Consider the following 19,736-nt stretch of genomic DNA (forward strand, 5'->3'; position numbering starts at 1 on the left):
TTAACTTTAAATTGACCTCAAACTGCAGCATTGCATTTCTTTAAATGCACTCTGGCAAACACCTCTGTAGTCCAACACGGAGAGAAAAAACCTCTCAGCCCTTGAGGGTGCTGAAATCTGTATATCCACATTTTTCATAATTATCCGACATTTTATAGACCAAACACCTAATCGATTTATAACGACGTGCATCTTATCTTAAGTGAAATTTGAATATTTTATATATTTTAGTCCTGTACACAGTGACTTACAGTGACTGTCTGTTGTTTTCTGGGTTCATCGGTGCAGTCTGTGTGTCTGTGTGCGTGCGTGTGTGTGTGTGTGTGTGTGTGTGCGTGTGTGCGTGTGTGTGTGTGCATGCGTGTGTTTGTGGTTTGTGTGTGTGTGTGTGTGTTAACTATGCTGAAAAAGTGACATGTAGATTTTTTTGATAATGAATATAAATAGCTGCTGCCCTACAATTGTTTTGGGCTTTGTATTGTTTATTATAACTGTTTTAATGCTGTTCAGTTGTTTTGTTGCTGTCTGTTATTTATGTGTCCCTTTAATTGGAAAGTGCATTGAGACCATGGCTCACGGTGATTTTACACTTGAAGTACATTTGATTGATCGATTGACTGGATTCAGAAACCAGACTCTGACGTTGCAGCTGTGTGTTCGATGCTCCACAGATTTCGGTACAGCGTCTCATCTTTTCTTCTCTCTCTCTCTCTCTCTCTCTCTCTCTCTCTTTCTCCGCAGTGATCTGCAACTTCCGGGGCTCCGTGACTCAGGGTTTGGCTCTGGAGGTGGGAGAGACAGTTCAGATTCTGGAGAAATGTGAAGGTAAGTCTTCTACCTGATGAATAACATGATGAGATACAGTGGGGGTGGATGTCTGACGCGGTGATAATAATGTCCTTGATCATTGTTATGACAGAACTGGGACATCACTAAAGCATCAGTAATCACTGAAAACATCCTCTCCTCCACTGCAGTGCCTTTAACAACAACTCCTCAACAAGTACAACAAGTAGATTTTTTATTCCTACCCTCTAACAAATAAATCCATAAAGTAACAGAGAATCTACTGGCAGCACATTACTTGGACTTTGTCCCGTAATTAAAAAACCTAAATTATGTGTGTAGCTACAGTAAAAATACAGAACATTTTCTGTTAGATCGATTATATAAAATTATCTCATACGAAGCTGCACAGTTAGTAAACTTCTAAAAATGTTGAAATAAACTTTAAAAAGGTTAAAACGAGCGACAAAAACATCGAAAAAAGCATAAAAAAAGCAACAAAAAATGTGTAATCTCTTAAAAATAACCTCTGGCCGACTAAAGTTGTCAGAGCACAAGTTATGCAATTCGAAATGTAAAAAAAACAAAAATACAACTGTGAATCACAATGTTCTACGGACAATTTATGTTAAAATATACAGTCATACAACTGTTAATACACAGGTATTTCTTAGAGTGTGCCCTCTGATAATTAATAAAGTAGGGCCTCTAGCGGAGGCAGGAAGTACGACCTCATATCTAAACCAGAGAACAGTTTTTAAACATGTTGTCAACGTTGTGAAACAGTTGCAGTTAAGTTATGTTTAGGCACTAATACTACTTGTAGAAAAAGATTGTGGTTTGAGTTCAAATCAGACGTTACGTAACTTGAAGTAGCTCTGTTTGTTCCATAGAGTTAAAATCTATCTATCGATAGATAGATAGATAGATAGATAGATACTTTATTGATCCCCAAGGGGAAATTTAAGATCCCAGTAGCTTAAAGACATCACACACAACATACACATACATCATAAACAGGATGATAAAATAACAAATCCACATGAATAGCATGGACAATAAAAGAAAAGATACTAAATAAAAAGTCTACATGAATGTACTAAGGGATGTATAAGCATGAGACTCAGTATGTGATTCAGTCTGCATGGTAAGGTGCTCTATGAGAGTGTGTGCCATGGTGGTAGTGCAAATAAGTCCAATAGTGCAAGGATAAAGTCTAGAGACCAGCATTAAATATGGACAATATAAGAGAATGATGTAGACATAGTAATATAAAAACTATAGCAGTGCAAGGATAAAGTTAAAAACAGACAGCATTAAATATGGGCATTGTAAGGGAATAAACTAGACAGTAGGATAGACACAAATCAACAGTCAACTACTACGGCCACTAGAGGGCGCCACCACTATAAACCTAAATATGAGTCGTAATTGCTGCCTGAACAAACGACTTATGGGAGCGTCTCGCCATAAAAGTTTAAAAGATTTAGACACATAACGTGAGAATGAAGATCAGGAGGGAAGTCATGTCGAAGGGAAAATATGGACCTTGAGGGTAGACCAGTTGGGAGTCACTGATTACCAGTAGCATTCTGCAGACTGAGGCTATATTTACATAGCTACGTTTTGGTTTAAAAACAAATATATTTTGCTACATTACCCCATCTCATCCCCCATAGCACTTGTATGGAAGTGGAGCTTCTTTTGCACCAACATTTCCTGTATTAACATCTTGTTGTTCTCCCGGGTCAAAAAGATTAACAATAATTATTTATAATACAATAATAATTATTACAGTAATTTGCTTTAATAAAAAACCCATATTTCTGATATAGAAATTTTTACAACGGGTCAAATTTGACCACATGAGGGTTAAGTCCAAAGAGCCTGTAAAGACATTAGGGCTGTTGGAATGAATACCGAAAGTCAAATATAATTCGAATAGTAACAAAATCAATACTATTCGAATGCTGAAATTACTATTTGATTTTTTTTTTTTTTTATAAATAGGTTGGCTAACGTTAGCTAATGTCCCTCTTCTCGCCTTGGCCTACCCGCATGTGTCACCCATGTCACGTCTTATGAACAATAACATTTAACAAGCATTGTGTGGTCTAAGCTAACGTTACGTACCGAGTAAAGTTAGTACAACATTACGGCGCTAACGTTATGTACCGAGTAAAGTTAGTACAACATTAGTGAGCTAACGTTACGTACCGAGTAAAGTTAGTACAACCTTACGGAGCTAACGTTACGTACCGAGTAAAGTTAGTACAACATTGCGGAGATAACATTACGTACCAAGTAACGTTAGTACAAGGGGGAGTGACAGGCTGTGGCTGGAAATCGTAAGAAGGATGATTAGTTTTAACATGACTTTAAAATCGACATCCACCGAGCCAAAGTGCTTATGTTAACATTAGTTAGCTCGTTCTTGTTTTCTAACTTTGTCGCGAGGTATAGTAACGTTAGCTTAGCTGGGAGCTTGATGGAGAAGGCTAAAGGTAATGGTAGCTGCCCTACAGCTGTCAGAGTTAGCTTCTACTTATATATTACCTTCTAATAGCTGGATTCTCAGTAACGAGACAATCTGCAAGAACCAGGTTGCTTATAAATCACTAAAATAGCAGTGGCAGTACAGAGTTCTCCATTGATTTGTGTTTGTCACTGTGTGCTCGTGGTGGAAAATAATGTAAACAAAGTTGCGTGCAGGTCGCCTCAAGGCCAGGCTAATGTTAGAAGTCCCTCTAGTGGACAGAAGGTGTAACAACAACCACATGCTTATAGTGGCATTGACAATGCATAACCCTGAGTAGTGTAGTATTATTTAACAGGCTGCAATTGAGCATTAAATATTCTAATATTTTTTGAATGTTAAAATAAATATCAAATGGAATTTGAATGGTATTATAGAGGAAGACTGACAGCTCTGATAGACATACTGCTGAGTTACTTAGTGTAGCCTTATCTTAAATGTAAACTGAAACTAGTCAAGTACTTTAGGAATACTGGTTGTACCATTTGGCTTTAGCTTGTCTGAAAAGAAGAATTCCGTGGAAGTAGTCAGAGCTGCAGTATTGTAGCTCTTTGCTCCACTAAATTTCCTCCAGATTCTCATGAAAAAGCTTCCACATTAATGCTGCCGCGGCTGTGTTGTTGCACAATTACTGTACACACAGTAAAAACAAAGTAACACTCATTTCTTCAACCACTGTTCTCTGGAATAATGAGTGCAGAAAGCCTGTGATAGCTTAGCGCAGGCCTGGACGACAGCTCAAGTTATTAGCCAGTGTCACTCCCATTTCTATTCCTAGTTTGACTCTCAGAAATTAGCGACTCAATCCCGGATGTGTCTGAAGCCAGGAAGTGTTGTCTTTTGCAGATAATGAGTGAGTATGTGCTTCATTAGGCACAGCTGGGCAGTGCCGCGGCCATCGATCCAGCGCCAGAGGCTGATTGGGCCTTCCTTTACCCGGGGGAGGGTTAGATGCCGTGAGAGAGAGAGAGAGAGAGAGAGAGAGATGAAAATGTTCAGTTGATGGAAAACTCAATGTTCAAGGTTTCTCTTTTACAATGTTCAGTGTTTCCCTTAGTGTGTCTTACGGAACTTACACTTCGCTGCAACACAAACAAATATATTTATTCACCTCTATTCACACACAATGAGGCATATTTTCAGTTGTGATTGAACTGTATTCTTTGAAGAACTATAGGGCACCTAACATCTACAACAGGTCTACAAAATTAATTTTACAAGAAATTCTTCATAGGGAAACCAAAACCCAAAGTATAGAATGAAATATTCCACTGACTCACTCACCGTTTTAATGTTTCCAGATGTATGATATCAGGACGATGAGCTGACAGAACTGACAAGTTGAACGTCGTCCAATTAGAACGGAGCCACCGCGGTAATGTTTTTGGTGGAGCTGTTCATTTAATAGTCGACTCGGAAGAAAGCGAACGTTTTGACAATAAACTCCATCAACACAACAGTATGTGGAGTTAAACTGGACGGGCCCAATGACCTCTGAATAGTTCTACTTGTTGTTAAATTGCAATGTGAGCGGCAGCCAACATTGTGCATAATGTCGGCAGGATCATTTAAAAGGCAACCGCGACTACATTGTGCGTCTGCCCTATTTCTGACACCGTGGCGGCAGTCACAACCACATCAACATAGAGGAAACACTGAATGTGCAACAACAATAACAGATATAGTCGTTGGCAATGAAAATCTTAGGCCTTAAAACCAAGAACATGGGTTCACTTCACTTCTCTCCTCTCCTTACTTTGTCTCTCCTCCTCTTTATTTTTCTCTGCCTTCCTCTCAACCCTACTCTTTTATCTTTCCTTTCCACTTCCCCACTCCCTCTCTTCTAGATTTTTCTTTTCTCTTTTTTGTCTGCGTGTATTTACCAGTCCCTCAGGATGTGCGCCGGGATTTGAAGCAAATTCAACACAGCAGCCAAAACGGTGGACTTTGCAACCCCCGTGTCTGTCACGTGATGCCTTCTGGCATTCGGTCTTTTAACATTTGGACAGTCTAGAAGAGCCGCACAATTAACTCATTTATTCCTCATTCAAGTTAGGGGAGCGCTAAACCAGTAGTAGCTGGCTCGGCCGGCGGAGGCCTCTAGTAAGTAAAGTTACTGCACTTATCACAGACAGTCAAAAAATGCGTCACAGGACAAATAAATTCATACATTAAAACCCATCGATACCATTAAAAATCACAATAAATTACAATAAATTACAATATATCACAATAAATTACAATAAATTACAGTAAATGACAAAGGCAAGGAAGATAATAATACATAGTAATACAGTCAACAATGTGGCTAATCGAACGCCTGACTAGAAAAGATGCACCTTTAGCTGCTTTTTAAAAATATCAACAGATGCCGCTGCTCTAAAATCATGAGGCAAAGCGCTCCATAGTCTAGGAGCCACTGATTCGAAAGCTCTGTCACCTTTAGTTTTCAGCTTTGCGCGCCTGCTTTATGGGCCCCACGTTGCGAAAGTAGTACCGATTATCCGGGTCATTTTTGGCTCCGTGATGGCTAACATGCGCCGCCGATCAACTCTCGTAGGAAGGACCGGGGCTCCGCCTCGAACGCTGTATACAGTTCTTATAATACACCAGTCGCACATTAAACCTCGGGCTATCTTCCCGGCATCCGATCAGCATCTAATTTGCCCTCGTTATGAAATGCAAGCCCTCCAGCGAGGGACATGGGCTATTATTCGAGCCCCTGTGGCACGGGCTGGCACCACAGTGATTATCTGGGCAAGCCGGGGCTAACTTTTGTCCAAGGTCCCTGTGGCAATTCCAAGATTCCCCCAGCTTCTGTCTTTATCTGAACATGCAAATACATTTTTAGAAAATACCCTCCAAACAATCAAACAATGGTTGGCGAGGAAAGCACAGAACAGATATTTATGAGAGAAAGTATTTTTTGTGCAATTGGTAGTATTTATATTGAGGTAAACATGTTTTTTTCCAATGGATATTGTATGTGTGTGTGTGTGTGTGTGTCTTATTGTTGCCAGTTCAGCTGCTGCAGAAATACTGCAGAGCTTTTATCCATAAAAGTACACCGAGTGTTCAAGATGCTCAGAAAATCTTCCTTAAAATTAGCTCCCCTGCCCTCTTGCACTGTGGCTGGCACTTCTCCGCCTGCACTAATGCAAAATGATCCTCCGCAGACAGGAACTCTATGACTATAATGACAGTGATATGGAGATGGCAGCCAGGCTGCGGGAATGCAATCCCCACCAAGTTCCATTCCTGGAATATAGATTACAGTCATCACACTTGAGAAGGCATTAGACTTCGATTAAGAGCGTAGCGGCCATTTAAAGGATGAGATTTTTACTCTTAATGCTGTCAGCATTACTGAATAGCCCATAGTCAACACTAAGAACAGCCTCTCATTATTTTGGAGAGGCTTTCCAGCTGTAACAAATCTTTTATTGCAAGCTGCTGCTGCGGATGTCCAGGAGAGAGCTGGCTGTTGGCAAATAACAGTAAAATATGAATCAACCAGGCTGTGAAGAGAGAACCTGATATTAGATAATGATGTGGCAACAAGTCCTCCAAACCATACGACGATATGGGCCAAATACGGCCCCTCGCACATTTTGATCCAGCCCACGAATCAATTTAGGTTCACAATAAATTGTGGCCCACCTAGTTGTGCGCCAGACTAAAAAGACAAGAGATTGTTTTTCAAACTATAATTAAGCGACACTCCCAGGAAAATGTTGGCATATTTGCTGCATTTGACACTCCTACATTTGAAATTCCCACACAACCGGTCAGTTTACATATTCAGGCCTGTGAAACGGGAGCGTGCCTATGTTCCCACAGCCCTATGTTCCCACATTTCTAAGATTTTTTTTCACATGCAATGTATCTGGACACAGTACACTACATGAGACAAATCTAGCTCAGTTTTAGTAGACAAATCAAAAAATCTCTAGATATGATCCACATTCTGCCAGAATAAAAAAAAAAGAAAAGGATATCTCTGGATTCTTGGACGTTTTGGCGCAGTGTGTTCTTTATTGGTTGCTCTAACAACCAATAAAGTAACCATAGTGATTGTTAGTGATCTTTTTTTCCCTCGGCCTGGTTCTTTATTAACGTTTGCATAGAGTACTGATTGGGCACTTATCAATAATACCTGTGGCATTGTTGTGTGATGTGAGGCTCAGCTGCAGCAGCTCGCACAGTTATAACCAAAACTAAAATGAAAAACCCCCTCCTGGAAACTATAACTGCATCAACAAGACATTCTTATTTCACAGAGGAGCTCGCGGTGTGCTCTACAGGGATATGAAGCATCGTTAAGACTCATATTTGGCTGATTTGATCGGTCGGAAGGAAATCTGCATCTATTGAATAATGCCGTGTTCATAATGAGTTCAGTGTGAACCCGCGTTAACTCGACAGAAGTGGCTCCTCGAGTTCTGCCTTCTACTCACAGATGATTCACACAGATGATCATTGTGAATTTGATAACAGTGCAAAATGATTATTCTAATAACCGCTTAGTGAGCCGCTTGGCTACGGGAGGCGAGATGATTACTCTTCTTCAGAGAAACGCTGTGTGACAACAGACAAATTAACAACATTCATGCACCAAACACACCTGCTCCGTCATTTTAGCTCTCATTAATTTAGAATAATCACACACACACACTCAAATAAATGTTTTTTTTTTGACAATAGCAATAATAATAATAATCTTTATTTATAGAGCACCACATTACAAAAGCAGCAAAATTAAACAGACCAGTCATAAAAACATCAGGTTTTTAAAACTAAAACAAAGTAAAAACTATTTGCTGTATAATATATATATATATAAAAGACAGTTTAAAGGAGTTCCAATCTCAAATACAATCAGTCTCTTCGATAGAAAGTTAGGAAGACACTGGACTCAGCTGAGCTGATATCCTTGGGCAGATGGCTCCAGAGCCTCGGGGCCCCGACTGCAAACGCTCGGTCCCCTTTAGTTTTCAACGGGGCCTCTGGAACAGACAAAAGACCTCTTCCCGAGGATCTCAAAGTACGAACCGGAATGTACGTAGGGTTGGGCATCGAGATCCGATTCCTACTTGGAATCGTTTCAAAAATTACGATTCCAGTTGAATCCTTTCTTTATGGGAATCGTTTGGAGGATTTGGTTTCAAATCTGATAATGGGTTCCAAATTTAACATGCGCAAGTTTTGGTTTCCGTAGCAGCTAGGCGCTTGTTGAGTTACAGCCTTGGAGCACAGTAAGCGGCGCTCTAGTGTGCCGTTATTTTTCGTTGAAAAAGCCCTGTAAAACTGCAAACAACCATTGAATCAAAATAAAACTTTCCTCTTATTTGTGAAATAAGCATGTGACCCGTTTCAACTCCACAAAGAATCTGAATCGAGAATCGATAAGAACCGGAATTGAAAGGAAGAATCGCAATTGGAATCAGAATTGTTAAAATCCAAATGATGCCCAACCCTACATGTACGGTATTAGTATTAGTATTTTATTGCACAATAAAATCAAGGCAACAGGAACACAGGCAGCCAAGTGACAGTACTCTGATCCAATGGAAATCACAATTGTCAGATTGTCAGCACTCTAGCCCAATGGATTGTGAGGGGGTCACCAAGGGAGGCCAATCATATTTTAGGGGGGGATGGTGCCACACCGTGCCCCCCTTCTAGCCCCAACCCTGCTTATAGAAGGAATCTCACCTAAAGACATGATAAAAGTCCTGAAATCTACACATTAAACACAAGGAGGCATGTCAATGAATACGGTACCAGGAGGTCAGAGATATACGAGGGAGTGAAGAGCCTTAAATGTGATCAGTAAAATCTATTCTAAAGTAGTAGAGTAAAGAGGCTAAAACAGGAGCGATGTGATCACGTCGCTTGTTTCTGGCAGCTGAGTTCTGTACGGTCCGGAATCAATTCATAGATTCTTTTTTTTTTAGGTCAAGGGAGTAAAGAGACTGTTGGAATAATCCAATCGCGATGAAATGAAAGCATCTAAATTGGTCCCTGTGTGTGTGAAGATGAATTGTATTTTTTAAATATTTCTAAGATGATAAAAGCATGATTGCGCCAGTTTTGTGGTGTGCCCGCTCAAAATTGAAGTTACGCCAAGATTCCTTGATTCCAAGATGTTTACGCTGTCTTTTAGTCTCCTGTGTTTTTGGTATCTCTTACAGATGCAGTAAACTCACTCAGCTACGCACACGCACACACGTCCTGATTTCAACCTTTTACAAATAGTTCCAGACACTGCTGGTCCACCCCGATTTCCATATAGATGAGAGGCTGGGGACTAAACAGGGCCATCTTAATGAGGGTGATAAATGCATCTTGATTGGTTATTAGTTAACTATGCAATTAAGCCTGCATCTCCATATTCATATCAGATCATGGAGGGCTGCTGAGAAATTAATCACACGATTTTGCAAGAAGATAAGACAAAAGTTAATACTAAGCGTCGGGGCTGATGCAGTGTAATGGCACGTGTCCACTTGCAGCGTCATTTCTATGTGAGCAGTCAGGCAATGCATTCTGGTAAGCGGCGTGACAACTTTCGAGAAGTGTGGCGTTGAGTCGCCCACTCCTCATTTGCATAGAGTTCAAACCAGGCTACTTTATGCAAATCAGGGGGCGTCCAGCTCGACTCGCTGCCTGTCCAAAACTTACCAAAATCTTTTAAACTGACCGTTGTCGATCTAAAGGGAAGACAGATTCAGCAGCTGCAGCTTATTTCTCACATAAAATGTTTACAGAAACACGTTTCGGTGAACTGTTTTCGTAAAATAGGTGAAAGTTTCCAATGGAGCAGTTATGTTGGTCTGTTTTGAACAAGGGGGTAAGCGAGCATCCGGAAAGCGTACCTCCTATGGGGAGATTCTGAGGCTATTAAGCCATCACCTTCCGCTAGCATTCCATTGACTCCCATTCATTTTGCCGTCAGTTTGACAGCGAATAACTTTACATCTGAAGCATTTAAAGACTCTATTTGTCCATTGTTTATTTCTAAAGAAACACGACAATGTATAAAAGGCTCCATTACCTTGTATCTCACGTTATGGCTCCGTAGCAGACGTTTTTGTAAAAAGACGAATTGTGTCATAACCACTCGACTTTGACTGTCTATGTTTTTGAAATCTGGGAGCAGACAACCATAGACAGTATATAATGGACCAACAGACCCCGTGTCTCTGGACGGAGACCAGTGAAGGCCGTTAGAAGCACTTTTCCGGTGAGCGCTGAGCGTTATTGCGCAGCCTCCAACAGAGAGTGACGACGTAAATGTGACGTGAGCAACGTGTCTGAAAGTTGGAAGTCTTCTGGTAGCTGTGCCAAGAGAAATCTCAATCATTCCCAATCTTGCAGAGACGGAGAGCGTAGGTATATGTAAGGAGATAACATAGGCACAGGCTAATTATTGATCACTAAAATGCTAGTTAACATTAGTAATTAAACTTAAACAGCTAATGTAAGTCGAAACTGCCTGAGAGCTTCTCCTGTACTATACGGTAATTCCTCTACTATGCGACAGTAAGTCCCGTGGTTATGACACAATCGTTAGCGTATTTTTATAAAAACGTCTGCTACGGAGCCATAACGTGAGGTACAAGGTAATGGAGCCTTTTATACATTGTCGTGTTTCTTTAGAAATAAACAATGGACAAATAGAGTCTTTAAACTCTTCAGATGTAAAGTTATTCGCTGTCAAAGTGGCGCCAATGGGATGCTAACGGCGGGTGTGTGCCTGTTAGCATTAAAATGGCGCCATAGGATCTACGGGTTGTTGACAGACGCTTACCCACGTGAAGCGTTCGTCCTAACAGGTGCAGCCATCGCGGTTGTAGGAGGGTTGAGCCTGTTTTCTTTGCTTTGTCAGCGGTCATTGACGAGAAATTGATAACTGCTAGTGGCGACACAACGAGCATCCAACGCATGGAACGTTTTACTAAGTATATAATTAAGAATTGCTCATGTTCATTCATCAGGGAAATGTGATAGTGATAGGTGCCATTATTCTACGATCTTTTAGGAAATGTTTTCCTACAGAACTGTCTTAAAAACTTGTTTGTTACAGAGCACCAGATGGAGATTTTGGTCGATTTAGATAAAGTCACCTCTGATAAAAGTATAACAGCTTGGCTTTCTAGTGGTGCACACAGTGGCAGTCAAAGTAATAACAAGCATCATTTTTATATAAATAAATGTCTCTTTTGCTTCAGTCTGTCACAGAAAGACCTCACAAAGCCGTATATTTCCAAGAGCCCGAGACACAATCATTTTTATTTCCACTTGGCTGCAGACAAATGATGTCCCCACAGTCTGAAAGGATGTTAGGAAGCTCCCCTGTACATATTTAGTCCCTGGATACGAGTCATTTTCAGCTGTCAAGGCTTACTTCGAAGTTGAGTCAATTTTTGTGACAGCCTTCTACTCCACAGAGGCATCTGATGAATGTCCGTCCATGTGGAAAGAACCGTTGTGCTCTCTAGAACTTGCAGGAGGACAGGGATTGTTACACACACACACACACACACACACACACTCACAAATGTTCTTTAGGTCACACAGGGTTAAGGGTAGTAGTGTGTGAATGTCCCTGAATGTCAAATCAAACTGCGACAGGTGCTGATGATGTTTGAGTTATCTCCGATCAGGGCTGTAGTACTTGAGTCCCAACTCGAGACATTTTTCTATTGTCTCGGACTTGTCTTGGACTCGTTGGTATTTGGACTCGGACTTGTGTCGGACTCGCCAAATATTCTAGTTGGTCTCGACCGTGTCCAGCACTATATTCTTTTTTTCTAAAGTAACTTCCTCCTTTAAAACAAAGTGAGCTTGTTCAGAAAACAGGTATTGGTATAATTCAAAATGCATCTAGAGCAGGCGTTGGTACTGGTCCTTGGTATACACCTGGCTGCGTCATATGCTTCAATCATCAGGCATCAATCAGTTTCATTTTGGCTCAGACACAATGTCAGCGAGCACAACCCGTTCTCATTCCGAACTTGTAAAAAAAGGACGTTTGGACAGTGGCTGTCAGTGTCTGATGCGACGAAAAAGGCGTCTTTCAGCGTGTTTGTGTAACGCACCAGGGAGAGCAACAGTTAGATAGGATTTAGAGAGTAGTATGTAAGGACAAATTTCCGCGTAAGGAGGTCGGTTGGGGGGGTGGATGGGTCAAACACAGGACTTTCACCCAGGAGAGCGGGGTTCGCGTCCCGCTTGTCACGCTTGCTATAGTTGTTTTTTTCTTTCCTCCCACGTGTCACAGAACCGTACGCCCACCCACGACCCTTTCCTAAACCCAACCGTCCCGTAGTTCCCGTGTGTCACGGAACCGTAAGCCCACCCACGACCTTTTCCTTAACATAAGTGCGTCAAAAGGGACGGCAATAGTCCCGACCAAGCGCGTTTACTTATAGCGCTAAAGGGACGGCAATAGTCCCGACCAAGCGCGTTTACTTATATCGCTAAAGGGACGGCAATAGTCCTGACCAAGCACGTTTACTTATATCGCTAAAGGGACAGCAATAGTCCCGACCAAGCGTGTTTACTTATATCGCTAAAGGGGCGGCAATAGTCCTGACCAAGCGTGTTTACTTATATCGCTAAAGGGGCGCCAATAGTCCTGACCAAGCGTGTTTACTTATATCGCTAAAGGGGCGCCAATAGTCCCGACCAAACACGCTTACTTAAGGCGCTAAAGGGACGGCAATAGTCCCGACCAAGCACGTTTACTTATAGAGCTAAAGGGACGGCAATAGTCCCGACCAAGCACGTTTACTTATAGAGCTAAAGGGACGGCAATAGTCCCGACCAAGCGTGTTTTTAGTTATAGCGCTAAAGGGACGGCAATAGTCCCGACCAAGCGCGTTTACTTATAGCGCTAAAGGGACGGCAATAGTCCCGACCAAGCACGTTTACTTATAGCGCTAAAGGAGACTTTTAGCGTCAATAAGAACAACAAAGGCACCTGACCAAGCGTCCATATTTTACGAGATGGGTTTGAGAACCTGTTGGCGAGCACTATGTGTTCTTCAGGACAAGCAATAAGTTCAAGAATGTGAACATGTCAGTTTTTAGTGACACCTGCGTTGCTTGTTATTTGTTACATTATGGCTTGAGCCCCCCTAAAAAGGCTCTAAAATCGCCACTGGATCTCAATCAGTGTTTGCTGCGTTAGTCATTCATGTTTGTGTTTTCTTTCAGGATGGTACAGAGGATTCTCAACGAGGAAGCCAAATGTTAAGGTAAGACAGACAGGCTGTTTGCCTAACTACACTTTCTTCCTCTTTATAACTTTATCCATTCTCTTTTTATATTTTTTTTACCACATTTTCAATTCCCTTTCTTCCCGCCTTCCTCTGCTGTGGTGATGTTGAGAAAACGGCTTATTTATTTAGCCGACATCTCTGATTGCATGTGTAACGTGAAGGGGAGTTTATGTGTATAATTTCACATCCTCACGTGTCTGGGTAAGTTGGAATAATAGATATTTTTTCTTCATTTCCACTTAATATTTGTGCTTTTTAGAAGCAAAGACAAAGCCAGAAGGTAACTCACCAGAGAACAGATGTGACTTGAAGTACTGCAGTGGATTTTTAAGTGTTGTATCTGATGACCGCAGTGCGGTGTGATTAGGTAATCAACATCTCTTAACAGATTTTATTGGAGCAGCCTTCCTGACCCTGTGCTGGATCGAACAGCCTCATTTTTTCATTTTTTTTAAGCACCATGTCTGGATCAGCAGCTAACAGGCTTCTGGGTTTTTTAGTCTTTATAAAAAGAACCTCTTTTGTGGGGTTTTTTCTGTCCTCTATGCACCCGCCTTCGATTTTACTTTGCGCCATCCTGCTCTGTGGGGCCGTAAGAGGCTTTACCGTCTAGCTTTACTATATCTAGACAGCAGTGTCTCCTCTATCTGATGTGGTTCCCTGCTGGGTGTTTTCTGTGCTGTAGACAGGGGAGGTGTTAACATACGAGAGATCATCTGCTCGGGTTTTGGATTTCATCCTAGAAAAAGGGCAGACGCAGAAGCTGAGAGGTGAGATAATAAAACAGAAGCCCCTCTGGTATGGCTTTGAGATTCGCAGGAATGTTTGCATCGGTGTGCTGAGCGTCCCTGATTTGTCAAGTGACTTTAGCTGATCTAGCCAAAAAAAAACTTCCCATGAAAGATTCCCATGAAGATATTTTACATATTTTGTCAATTCAAGTTCCAGACATTTTTCCATAACATGATATATTTACAGGGTCATACACCATAACATAAAAGAGGATTGCATCCATGTACTATAGCCCTCCTCTGGCAGCCCAATCTAGAGCTGTAACCTGATATATGAACACACTGGTCTGTGTTTCCAGGATGCTTCACAGCCTCTGACAAATGTGGAATTAGGACAATTCCTCATTTTGCTGGAGGGTCTCGGTGGTCTTCGAAAACCCGTGGCCCCAGCTGTTAAAACCACCGAATTAAAATAAACACATGGGCAAGTTTAAAATGGCATTCCTATTCCTACACTTCCACACTCCTACCTACCAATCTGAAATGGAATAACACATGTAGAAGTGTACAATATTTTATAGATGGTACCAATCTGCGTAATGTATGAGGCACGTGAAAACATTTCTCAGGCAGCATGTCAGTTGCTACCCGTTACACAAGATTGCCTCCGTGGAAAAAAAAGCTAGCTTTGCAAGTGAAAATCCGATCTTGTTGAGAGCTTCCGAGGCTGCAGCTCCAGAGAAGACTTGACTTATAGTGGACTAGCATAACAGCTTTACCGTGGGCGGCGCTCTGCCATTCGTTTTTCGTAGGTTACAGCGAGGGCAATGGGATGCAGCACAGCAGGGATAATCAGAAAGAAAAAAGTTGAAGCTCAGGTTTCCTCATGCAAATCAAATACTGTACCAGGGATGTTCACAGTTCTGCGTTAGAGAGCACAGTTTAACAGCTCAGCTACACTGGTACCAAACACTTCACCCCACCTCACCTGCATTTATACAGAAACTCTGTTTCACTTTTGTAGCAACAGCCGCTGAAGCCCAAAAGCTAGACCCAAAACCAAACAGACATGTCACGACTCAACACCATGATCTTTTAAATCTTCCCTCACATTATTACTGAACTTGAGACGGATCCAAGGCCACGACGTCCTGTCAGTATTCACCGGTTCTTTCAGAAGTGGAGAATCAGAGCAGCAGGGAGCAATGCACTTAAAGCAGGGGTGTCAAACTCAACTTCACTAAGGGCCACACTGGAAAATGAGAATCACTTCAAGGGCCAGACATGTTTAGTTTATTGATATGCTTTTATTTAATCGAAAAAGTAAAATATCTTTGACTGTATTATTGTATGTGTCATATAGTCTTCTCACTTACAGTTTGGTCCACATAAAGTCCTAAAGAAGTCAGGAAAAAGTTCCTCAGCCATCATAGCAAAAAAAGCCCCCAAAAACGTCAGAAAAAGCGACAAAAACTAGGTGGGCCAATATGTATTGTGAACCTAAATTGATATGTGGGCCGGATCATGATCTGCGAGGGGCCGGATTTGGCCCGCGGGCCTTGAGTTTGACACATGTGACTTAAAGGGTAATTTCGTTTTTTCTTCAACCTGAATGCTATTTCCCCATGCATTGGTGTCTAAGTAACTAAAGTGAACAAACATCTTTGAAATTGGCTGAAATAAACCCTTAATTTACTCATTTACATGTGAAATATTCTGCTTCTATACACGCTAAAAGGAATGTTTATTTAAATAGAGTCCGGTGAGTTTGGTGATGGTGATTTCGCGGCTGTGTCATGTTCATCAAAAGGGAATTACTCTTTAACAAAAAGGACTATCTCTGGGGGGATCCTTTCCATAATGTTGTCAGACACTTAGATATAATAATCTGAGCCCGTCAGCGGCAAAAACTCAACTTTTAGTTGACGCAAACTGACGGTGAACATTTGTCCTGTAGGGTTACACTGCAGCGCGGTTCACAGCGTTCCTCAATAGATTCTCAATAGATTCTCACTCACTAAAATATGGACACTTGGTCGCTTTAGCGTTGTTATTGGCGCAAAAAGTCTCCTTTAGCATCATATCTAAACGTGCTTGGTCGGGACTATTGGCGTCACTTTTGACGCAGTTAGGTTAAGGAAAAGGTCGTGGGTGGGCTTACGTTTCCATGACAAGCGGGAAGAACGGGACGGTTGGGTTCAGGAAAAGAAGAACGGGTGAGTTGGGTTTAGGAAAAGAAGAATGGGACGGTTGGGTTTAGGAAAAGAAGAACAGGACGGTTGGGTTTAGGTAAAGAAGAACGGGACGGTTGAGTTTAGGAAAAGAAGAACGGGGCGGTTGGGTTTAGGAAAAGAAGAACGGGACGGTTGGGTTTAGGAAAAGAAGAATGGGACGGTTGGGTTTAGGAAAAGAAGAACGGGATGGTTGGGTTTAGGTAAAGAAGAACGGGACGGTTGGGTTTAGGTAAAGAAAAACGGGACGGTTGGGTTCAGGAAAAGAAGAACGGGACAGTTGGGTTTAGGAAAAGAAGAACGGGACGGTTGGGTTTAGGAAAAGAAGGAACGGGACGGTTGGGTTTAGGATAAGAAGAACGGGATGGTTGGGTTTAGGTAAAGAAGAACGGGACGGTTGGGTTTAGGTAAAGAAAAACGGGATGGTTGGGTTCAGAAAAAGAAGAACGGGACAGTTGGGTTTAGGAAAAGAAGAACGGGACTGTTGGGTTTAGGAAAAGAACAACGGGACGGTTGGGTTTAGGTAAAGAACAGGGCGGTTGGGTTTAGGTAAAGAACAACGGGACGGTTGGGTTTAGGAAAAGAAGAACGGGACAGTTGGGTTTAGGAAAAGAACAGGGCGGTTGGGTTTAGGTAAAGAACAACGGGACCGTTGGGTTTAGGAAAAGAAGAACGGGACAGTTGGGTTTAGGAAAAGAAGAACTGGACAGTTGGGTTTAGGAAAAGAAGAACGGGACATTTGGGTTTAGGAAAAGAAGAACGGGACGGTTGGGTTTAGGAAAAGAAGAACGAGACAGTTGGGTTTAGGAAATGTGACACGCGGGCCACGATCCCCGGTCTCCTGGGTGAAAGTCCTATGTTGTTTGACCCATCCACCCCCCCAACCTCCCTATGCAGATTTTCTGTCTTTCATACTACTCACTACCGTAGTTACTCTTAATGCTACGTCATCTTCAAACGCCGTGTAGCTGCTGCTCTCCCCGGTGCGCTCTACAAACACGCTGAAGGGCGCTTTTTGCGTCGCTTCTGACGCTGACAGCCACTGTCCAAACGTCCGTATTTTACGAGTTCGGAGTGAGAACGTGTTGGCGTTCTCGCTCTATACTGGACCCATTTCAAAGATTTTTGTAATGTAATATGTAATAATAAGTGACCTAGGTTTGTACAAAACATGTCAGTCAGAACAGCAGATAATCACTGTTTAGTCAAGTTTAGTCTATATCCTTGACGTTCCACTTCCTTCCGGGATTGGTCCGTTGCCGCCGGAAAATCAGCCGGATTTCACTCATTTAGGCCGGATATGTGTTGCCTTGGGCTTCCTTTGTGTTGGCATTCTAACCTCTGGTGGATTTCTGAGGACTATGGTTAACTGCTCCTCAGATCTCTGCAGGGTAAATCCAGACAGCTAGCTAGACTATCTGTCCAATCGGAGTTTTCTATTGCACGACTGAAACTACTTTTAAACGTACACATGTTCCACCAAAAACAAGTTCCTTCCGAGCCTATTTTGCAGCGGCAACGCGGCTTTTCTCCGGTGCTTAGCACCGCCCAAGACAATTGTGATTGGTTCAAAGAAACGCCAACAAACCAGAGCACGTTTTCCTCCCATCCCCGAATGCTATGTGGAGCAGCCAGAGCTTACTCCAGCGTGCTTTGGAGGAGGGTCTGGCAATGCGAGACTAGGTCAGGTTTGACTGTGTGTGTGTGTGTGCATTTAGTAAAGCATAATGAGACACAGGTGCAAAAGTATGTGTGATATAATGATGCCCACTCGCGTGCTGCAGAATGCATTCATGCGTTTGCATGCCTTGTTTTGTTGCGTGTCTCAATGTGACTGTGTTTGAGCGCTGCCTCTCTGTCCCAGCAGCAAGGCATCAACCCAATCCTGTTAGTTCCACCATAATCACCTGGTTTCTCTACATCAGGCTCGCCGGATGAAACTAATCGCTATGTTTGCCTCAGGTAACGCCTTCCTGCTCTGGCTTTTTCTGTTTCTGTTCCAGCAGCACTAGAGGAACTTCACGCTGTGAGGCTCATCTGCGTTTAGATTACTCTAGTTTCACATTACCAGCTCTATCTCCACAGTAATGTGTAGTAAAGTCTGGCTACACCACAGATGCATTCTGGGATAGGAGAAAGAAAAAGAACGCTCTGGGTTGGTTGCATTTCTTTAAACCAATCCCAGTCGTCTTGGGGCGGCGCTAAGCTCCGGACGCAGCGACGGTGGCTCTGCTAAATGGTCTCGGGAAGGAACTTTTGAAATGGAAATGCCATAAACATATTCTTTATAAATCTTTACAATCATTCCCTGAAAGAACAAAGCAGGCCTGCCCGGTTGCACCATCCAAAATGTTCTTCAAAACTTTTCAGAGTTTCTCGAAGTTTGTTGTAGTTTCCCGTAGAGAACAGTTTGAGAACGGCAACACACAGAAGAGCGTGCACCGGATGTCCGTTGAGCCAGACTAAGTTTACTCATCTCTAATATAGCAGCACTATAAAGAAATGTCCACTTTAAAGACCCTTGACTGACATTTCTCATCAGTTCCACTCTAAACTGTGCAGTTCAGCTAACAAAGGTCTGCAGAGATGTTTGGTATCCCTCCACCCTGACCTTTGAATATAACGCATGAGTTTCTCTTCAGAATAAAGGCAACAGCCGCGCTGGCTGCCCAGATAGTGATGAATCTCTACGGACAATGTGTAAAGTGTGTGGGTGTGTGTGTGGGTGTGTGTGTGTGTGTGTGTGTGTGTGTGGGTGTATTTAGGGACATTTAGCTGTGTTCTTTTATAATCTGCAGCGTCTTTATATATCAGAACATTTAAAAAACAAAAAAGATAAAATGTCTGTGTGTGTGTGTGTGTGTGTGTGTGTGTGTGTGTGTGTGTGTGTGTGTGTATAACTGGCTCTCTGGTTGTCACTGATGCAGCTTCCACAGCAGGGCAGTGAAGGGCGTCATGTTTGTATATGAGATGTCTTCTGATCTACTCTGCTGCCAAAGTGAACACACACCTGTCTGCCAACTGCTCTGAGCCAATTGAGACACACACACACACACTCACAGATACACACACAGATATACACACACACACACACACACACACACTGAAATAATCTATGTATGTTTGCAGAAAAACAATTACATTCAGTGTTTTAATGATATAG

At 42.3% G+C, this 19,736-nt stretch overlaps 1 protein-coding gene across 1 annotated transcript in view; it reads left to right on the forward strand.

Annotated features, from left to right (window-relative positions):
• Nucleotides 1–568: 568 nt before the first annotated feature.
• Nucleotides 569–19,736, forward strand: part of LOC116052795 (dedicator of cytokinesis protein 3-like) — a 171,042-nt gene continuing 151,874 nt past the window's right edge. Inside the window, exons 1-3 of the mRNA XM_036002229.1 lie at nt 569–578; nt 742–825; nt 13,547–13,587. Of these exons, the coding sequence (XP_035858122.1) occupies nt 569–578; nt 742–825; nt 13,547–13,587 (135 nt within the window). The remainder of the gene's footprint in view (nt 579–741; nt 826–13,546; nt 13,588–19,736) is intronic.

Source organism: Sander lucioperca, chromosome 6, assembly GCF_008315115.2.
Source record: "Sander lucioperca isolate FBNREF2018 chromosome 6, SLUC_FBN_1.2, whole genome shotgun sequence".
Classification (NCBI taxonomy): Eukaryota; Metazoa; Chordata; class Actinopteri; order Perciformes; family Percidae; genus Sander; species Sander lucioperca.